This window comes from Lepisosteus oculatus, chromosome 11 (assembly GCF_040954835.1).
Source record: "Lepisosteus oculatus isolate fLepOcu1 chromosome 11, fLepOcu1.hap2, whole genome shotgun sequence".
Taxonomy (NCBI): Eukaryota; Metazoa; Chordata; class Actinopteri; order Semionotiformes; family Lepisosteidae; genus Lepisosteus; species Lepisosteus oculatus.
Window position 1 is genome coordinate 23,469,720 of NC_090706.1, and position 8,274 is coordinate 23,477,993.

An 8,274-nucleotide genomic window follows, 5' to 3' on the forward strand; every position below is an offset into this window, starting at 1 on the left:
ATTTTGGTCAGTTTAAAGGTACATTTTTTTAAAATGAGTGTCATAACTTCCTAAGGAGAAATGTATTAGCCAATGAGATACTACTGTGTTCCCAGACGGCACATCTAAAACAGATATTCTGTTCTAGAAAGTTTAGTTGTTAAGCGTTTTAAGGCAAATTAGGTATCATTGTGATATTTAGTTTGTGTCGGGTTGTGTTTTAAACTATTACCCCTAAATGGAGATTTCATTGGAACCTTTCTAATCTCTCGATATAACTTCATGTAAATGACTACATTGTTTTCCATTTTGCAGGACAGCGCTGCCAAGGAGACAAGTCAGTTTTCTGTCGCATGGAAGTATTGAACCGCTATTGCTCCATTCCTGGCTACAAGCAGATGTGCTGCAAATCTTGCAATGAGAGCAGTGACACTGCCCCTCACTTAACCAACAAAAGTAGCAATGTGGTGGAAGACAAACTCCCTACCATGGCAACAACACCTGAAATAGAAGTGAGGCCTACTGCAGTGACACAGCCTAGTGTTACTACAGACCAGACCACCGTAAGTTATAATGTAACTGAGGACATCCGAGAAAACAATGCGATCGATGTACCCTATAAAATACATGGAGCTGACAATGAAGTCCCTCAGCACAATGTCATTCCCAGAAGAAAGCTGTTTCAGGAAAAAACAAGGAACAAAAGAATCCAAGAGCTACTTGCAGAAAAACAAAGGCAGGGAGTTCTAAAAATAAAAATTTAAAGAAACTGAAGCCCCAGCATGGAAGGACAAATTTGCTTTTCTCTTATAGAGATGAAAGCTGTTTTTATCACAGATTGTAATTATTACATCAGAAATTATATTGGTGCTATGCCACATACCGGAACAAAATAAGGTACAGATGTTTTTACCACTTCAAAATTTGAAGAAATGACAAGCTTTGTGGGGAAAAAAACCACTGGCAAATATTTGCACATTTGCTTTGAATCACAAAATCACTTTAGGATTCCCTTCTAAAGAGATCTGGTGAAAGCAATTGAATATTTTTGTGTGCCATCCAACATATTTAAACTATTATAAATATTGGTGTCTTAGGGCATCCAATAAATGAAACTTTATCTTTCCAAACCACTTAAGAAAACTAGTGTTAGGAGGCACATATTGTTTAAAATATAGTATTTACAATTGAATTGTAATACAGAGAACACGCACCTATACAAAGACAAAGTTTCACGCATCTAAATAATGATACACAGAAGAGTTAGGATTTAGTTAATTGTTTTTTCGCACTCAAGTTACCATCGTACATGTTTTGTAATCTATGTAAAGATAAGTATTATAATTCCTGACAAAAAAAATATCTGCAATAGTACCCCTCAAGTGAGCAGTTTTCTACAAGTCTTAAATGACTGGGTACCACAAAGTAAGAAATTCTATGCATTTATTTTCCAGTTGAAAAGCAATTAAAACTTATTTTAAGGACCAATGTTTTTTTTAAGAAGTTCAGATGAAGCAAATAAGTTACTTGGTATATATTATGCATTGAAAGGCCCAATCAATTTAAACTTCACTCCTATATTTAATAAAAATAAACAGTAATGTTGGTTACACAAAGCATCTAATTTTAGAAATGACTGCGGCTGTTAAATTAACCTCACAATTCAATGTACGATTGTTTTATTTTGTTACTGAATGTGAAGGAGAGACAGAGAACTAAATGTAGCACTTAAAATATACTTTTTTAAAAGAAAATGTGGTGCTCCAGGCTCAAGAACAGCCGATTCTATAAATTGGATTCCGTGTCAGAGCTGGATAACATGGAAAGCACAGCATTCTCAGGTCAGTAGGAATACAAGTATTATGTAATTATGGTTTGGATAAATAAAGCTCCACTGTGGAGACAACGAATCAATTGTCTGGCTTTACCTGTCAAATGTATTGTCAAGTAAAATAGAATCTTCACTTTGCCAAGAATATAATTTTTCAATAATCAAATATGAGGTGCTATTGCTGTTTATTGCACGTTTACTTAGTGATGCTTGGAAAATGAACTGGTCTCTTTGGTACTTTGGAGTGTTAGAAATCACACAAATGATTCCCCTGACTAGAAAAATGTATGTAAAAAAAGTCCTTTTATGTGGAAGCTTTATAAATTTTATCTTGCTTGTTTTTCCATGCACAGTGAAATACAGGCCTCTTTGGGAAAGCAACTTGAAATGAAAGTTTCTGTTTGAAAAATGTTCTCTAGGTCTCCAAGTCAATACTCATTACTGAAGTTTTAAACAGCTGTTGTAATTATGAAATTGTTAATGAACTACTCTCTCTAGGATGATTACCCTTGCTATTCATATACAGTAGTAATACATACATTAGATGTAGTCCATGCTATGTAATACCAGCAATACACAGAATATTGGATTAAATGTGTTATGATGTCTTCATTTCCAACATCTATTTGAATGGTACCTTACTGGGTCTTTGCACTATTTTGAACTTATGTAATAAACTGTGTACTGCAGCTTTGATGTAGTTATCATAATGATCTGGAAGTCTGGGGAAATTACAGAATTAAGATTAAGATAAAATGCCACGTATCAGTTTAATTTTTTTCTTATATTAGGAATCGGTTCCATGGATCTGTGTTCAAAATGCTTACAAGCTCTTGAAATTCTCTAAAGAATCAGAGAGACCTCTTCTTCAACTTTTGTTACATTGCATTTAAAAAAAATAAAAAAAATATAGATCGCATCACAGCCTTAGCGTAGAGGACCTGTTTATTTCTGGCACTGTCTGAAATCTAAAGTTTGCCTTACAAAAACTGCAAAATGCATAGGATTTGTCTGTACAATACTTGTACATATGAATTAGAACTTTATTTTTAATATTTATTAAAGTTCAAATGTCTGTGGTGTTTTGCAAAAGGGGTGTCTGTGATTTTATTGTTTCACATGAAACATTTATTATTTGATATACTGCCAAGCACCCTAAACAATAAAATGAATACAGTATAAACATGTGAGCTGTCAGCAGCAAAGGATTAGGCTTTTCCTTTTATTTCTCTCTAAATGTAACTTCTTACAACATAATTTCTTTATTATTAAACCATCCTATAGTTATTTACCTTACCTGGCGAACTTAGTTTGCCTCTGCAGTGTAATTCCGAACCTTATTCATCTTAGCGAAGATGCAATGTGATCCCTGTTACAACCAACGCCACATGACCATCAGTTATGGTTTATCGCAACAAATATGAAACGCACAGCTGTCAGGAGGTGTGGTAGCTGGTGCCTCTGGGTTAAATGCCTTGAAAACATTTCCATCACATTGTCTGTATCAATGGCATACAAAAACATACGTTTTCATCAGGGATTGCCATCCTTTCAGAAAGGATGTGCCAAGAGTTAGCTCATGCCCATGTTTTTTATGGATTTGCATGCAATTGATACTTTTTATGTCAATCATAGCCCTACTTAACATTTTGATTAATAAAAATTTAAGAAATGTTATGGGCAAAGAACTGACTTCATGTGTAAAAATACCCGTTCAGAGTGATATGTTGATCCAAGTGCTAAAAGCAATGAAAATGCCACTTCAAACAAAAGCCTCTTAAATGGCCATCTGTAAATGGCTTTCCATGTTTCGCAATACCTTTTGTGATATTGCAACTTGCTTTTGTGGCTTGATTTGTACTTGTGTGAAGACACTACTGTGTTTTTCATACTGTATCTCTCTGTGACCCTTTTGATAGACTAAGCCATGTCCATCTCATCCTTGAAGTGTTTACCATTTGTTGTTTGAAAATACACAACATAAACCACACTTTCACAACATAGAGCACAAGCAGCATGGGCTTTATGTTGAACAAATCCATATAGATCTCTCCAAAAGGGCTCAGATTGTGATTTTCCTTTAAAAACAATGGGCTAGCCCCTCTAAAAATAATGCAGTAAATAAACCAAGTGAAATCTTTTTTTTTCTAAGCTTAAAAACTTTCATTGGAAAGCATGTTATAGAGAATTACAGAACAGTCAAGCATAGTTTTTTTTAAACTTAGATTATTTGTGGCTTATTAGACTTTTATTGCATGTGCTGCTTTCATTGCACATACCTTTAAAAATCTCTACACCTGCCAATAATGGCACACCTGCTGTACGTTGCCAACCTCTGTTGTAGATTATATATTTGGTCATCTTGTGCATGATTTTGTAGGAGGAGCTGCTACTTGGGGAATCTACAATATTTTTCACCAATGGAGACCAATCAACCACAATCATTCACATTTAAAGTTGCCATACACTGCATTGCTTGGCTCTCCTCCATTAAAGTTGAAAGTTAAGAGCAAAAATCCCACCATAGTGTGTTAACATATTCTTTATTACCTGAAGTGAATGAACAATGTTTAAAACGGGAAAGGCACAGTCCAATGTACAACTAAGTAAGTTTGAAAATAATATTTTAAAACATCTCAATTATGTATTCCAATCATCAGATATACAGTAAGTACTGTAAAATAAGACAGCATAATACAATAACCCTAAGATAATGTAAAACACGGGTCAAACAAAACACACACAATATCAAAGAAAAGAGTTCTCAAAAAGCTAGCAAAGTCCATCCATTCACAGAAAGCCACTTACTTCTCATAAAGGCATCTTAGAGGCTATCCCACATCAAGCTTTTATAGGGCACCAGGGGGCAGCAAATACATTTTTTTATCTAGTTACTGATTCTCAGAAGATCTATACCTTGATAAAATCACAATGGGGTCTGTTCTGTGATGAATGAACCAGTAGGTGTGCAGCAGTGAGATCCAATTGCAACTGGAATTAACCACTCAAAATCAAAATTACTATTGTTAATATTGATAATTAAAAAAGGAATCTTGCAAACCAGCAGGGGGTCATTAAACTGTACATTCTGGATCACTGGACCCTTTTTAAGAACCTTGGTTTAGCTGTAAAGTCCTAACTCAAGAGGACAAGGATCAGACTGCTCCATATTAACATACTTTTTTGGAGACAAGTGGAACATAATTGGTTCGCAACCAGGGTCCCATGAATATTTGGAGATCTAGGATAAACCTAGAAATCTGCTAAAGGTTTCAACCCAACTCTAGTACAGTAGTTTGTAAAATCATTGTTGTATCCTGGATCTGTTTTTGCATGTGTGTATATGAGAAGGGTGGCAGAGTGCCACAGAAATTTTGCTGTCAGTCTGCAGTAGCTTGGAAAAGGTTGAGTCTTAAACACTGTCTTAAAGGATGAGATCACGTTTGAAGTATGGATACAGTGTTCCCTATTATCTTCTAAATAAAATAAACCATTGTGCAAGTTTCTATAAAAGTAATTACAAATCCTATACTTCTCTTAATTTTACAGGACTCTTTAAGAGCATACAGGCAAAGTAAGTTTCATGGAAGTGATGCTTATACTGTTTTGATTTAGCATGGCTATATTTAACTGTACATAATTAACTTTGTTCATCATTTTATCACAGGAACAGCAATAGACCTTTAAGTACAAGTCATCTCTCGTATTACAAGAACAATTTAAACACTGTCAGTCTAACTCTGGGCATCTCAAATTGGTCCCCTTCTTCGTCACTCCGGTGGTCACAATTAAAGAAACGCTTGATGGCCGGGCTAAAATTAGACTCATGCTCCCAGATATAGACTCTGGTGTCTTAGCAACCAGATTGGAGATCACATGTTTTGTCCAGTGAAGAATATTTTGAGTATTTCTTTTTTTTTTTTTTAAATGAGAGCACATTATACCCATCTATCAGTCCTCTGGTGCTCATTTGCTAAATATAACCCAGGGTCATGATTAATCTAGGAGTTCCCACGCAAACATCATGAAAAAAAAAAAAACACTGCTCACAAGCCGTTTTTCCTCTGTGACTGTTGCGTCTGTCTTTTGCGACAGAGCAAGGTGCTCATAGAATGAAAGAACCATTTTTATATATCTTCAACTGACTATATGTTGGTATTTTTATAACTATTTGAAGTGCACCATATGGTTGTGATTCTTAGTACTCATTTACTTTAACACTATTACACACAGAGTTTGTGCTATAGGAATAAAAAGGCTAGGGATATTGGTTGCTGATGAAGTTAAACTGTATTGACAGGTTAAAAGATCTGAACTGTTAGTCCTAAACAGAGGAAACTACAGAGGACCCGATACAGGTATTCAAAATCCTCAGATACTGTACTTTGACAATTCAACCTAGTTGATGTCCTCTAATTCAACAATAGAATATAAACCCACACATGACGCATGCAGAAGCTACATTGAACTGTCTTAAAACCTGAGAACAGGAGACACTTTTTCAACCTGCAAAGGGATGTGGGAGTATGGAACAAGCAGATTAGATCCTTGGATCGATTAGATCGATTATGTGCTTTATGCTAACTGTTTCTCTGAGTCCTAGAGACTCATGAACCCCAGAAGTCTTACTCTGCTGTTAACTAATTGTCCATTTATCCAGTGAGGCTGTAGATCTTTCACGCAACATCACAAATTTATCAAATTGACATCACAACCTTATGTAGTGAGACTGAGAAATGTCTTATAGTGAAACAAAACCTGCATTCTCAAGTAAATATTTGAATATTAAGAGCAAGCTTGAATAAGAATATTGCAAGTAATATCTATGCTCTGAAAATATGGAACATGCATGTGAAAACATACTATGGGTTTTAAATTGACAGAACCACATTTACTAACGTCACATGAACTGTCCAGGAGGGTTTGTCTGCAGCACAGGATTTTACAACAGGCCAGTTCTTGATCACTCCTTTTAAAAGGAATTTTAATCATTGTCATTAGTCATTGTTATAAGTCTCCTGGAGTGATTTTATCATAGTCATGCTAAATTAATAAAAACTTGTCAGGTGAGTGAGTAATAAAGAGTCTGTGTTATTCTGCATCTTACAAAATTGTACTAAAACAGTATGAAATCAATTGCATCACACTGTGCAAATCTCTCTTGGGAATCCACGATATTATGCACTGGAACATGACCAAATACTTCTTACCAGCTTTAGCAGGTTGCCATAATGGTGCAAAGTTCCAAAGCTGACTTAGATTAAGATGAGCATGATTCTAGATTTGAATTTAAAGAAAACTTTCTCAAAATATTTAAGAATGTACAGTACATCATACATGTTTTGTGAGTTGGCATCTGTTTTTACATATACTTGATCAACATCTGAGTCAGTATAACATGAAAAACTTTCAAGAAACAATAACTAACTTTTTGCAAAAACTGTCTGTCTTACAAATAAGAACTAGAAGAAATATCACATATTATGAAAGAATACAACATCACTGACACATTTGTTAGCTAACCAGCAGACTAAATCAAATGTTTGTATTTCAGTAAGCAAACAACTTACCACAAAACCATTTTGTACAATGTCAGTACAAAGTTTTTTTTTTACAAAAACAATTTCAATTTCTAAATGCATCTATAAAATTAAACCCCTTTCAGAGTCATGGTTTAAGCTGTAAGCTGTGCTATTTACTGTACATGCAGAAAAACAATTCACAACCCTTGAGCTGCAAAGAGTACCTGTTCATGTAGCTGGTACTAGTACTAGGAGCAATAGCCAACAACAGTGCCCTACCCAGGATATTGTCCCATAGCCCAGACAAGAAATGCAGTGCCCTAAGCACCACTCCACACTGTTGATAAAATAATGCCATTTAGAATGCTGTGGAGATACTCCACAGGATACACCTAGCAAAAATGCACCAGGAAAGGAAAATATTATATTAAGTTGATTGATGTCCTCTCTTTTACCACTGCTTTAGTGTTTTTGTTGTCTTGTTGATTACCATTTGATTAAGAATCTAGAGAATTTGATGAGCCATGCTTATGTATAACAAAAAAGTGATGTGCCTGAATGACTACCGCCCAGTAGCATTAACATCTGTGGCGATGAAGTCCCTGGTGCTTTCATCGATTCCTCCATCACAGAGTCCCTGGACCCCTTTCAGTTCGCCTAACCAGAACAACAGATCAGTGGATGATGCTGTCTACCTAGCTCTACATACAGCCTTGGACCACCTGGACACTTAGAACTTGTAAGTGAGAATGCTGTTTCTAAACTACAGTTCAGCATTAAATTCCATCATACCCTGCCAACTGGTGACAAAGCTCAGGTAATTAGGACTGTGTGACTTTCTGCAACTGGCTGCTGGACGTCCTAATCGAGAGACAACAGGTGGTGCGGATAGGTAATAAAACATCAACACCACTCACCCTGAGCACTGGCACCCCACAAGGC

The 8,274-nt window shown here is 35.6% G+C and overlaps 1 protein-coding gene across 2 annotated transcripts in view; it reads left to right on the forward strand.

Annotated features, from left to right (window-relative positions):
* The window catches only part of adamts2a (ADAM metallopeptidase with thrombospondin type 1 motif, 2a), a 189,621-nt gene extending 187,645 nt beyond the window's left edge, over window positions 1-1,976 (forward strand). For both annotated transcript variants that reach the window (XM_015349607.2, XM_015349608.2), the window contains one exon: window positions 295-1,976. In XM_015349607.2, coding sequence (XP_015205093.2) covers window positions 295-743 — 449 coding nt within the window. In that variant the 3' untranslated portion in view covers window positions 744-1,976. The remainder of the gene's footprint in view (window positions 1-294) is intronic.
* Window positions 1,977-8,274: the final 6,298 nt, after the last annotated feature.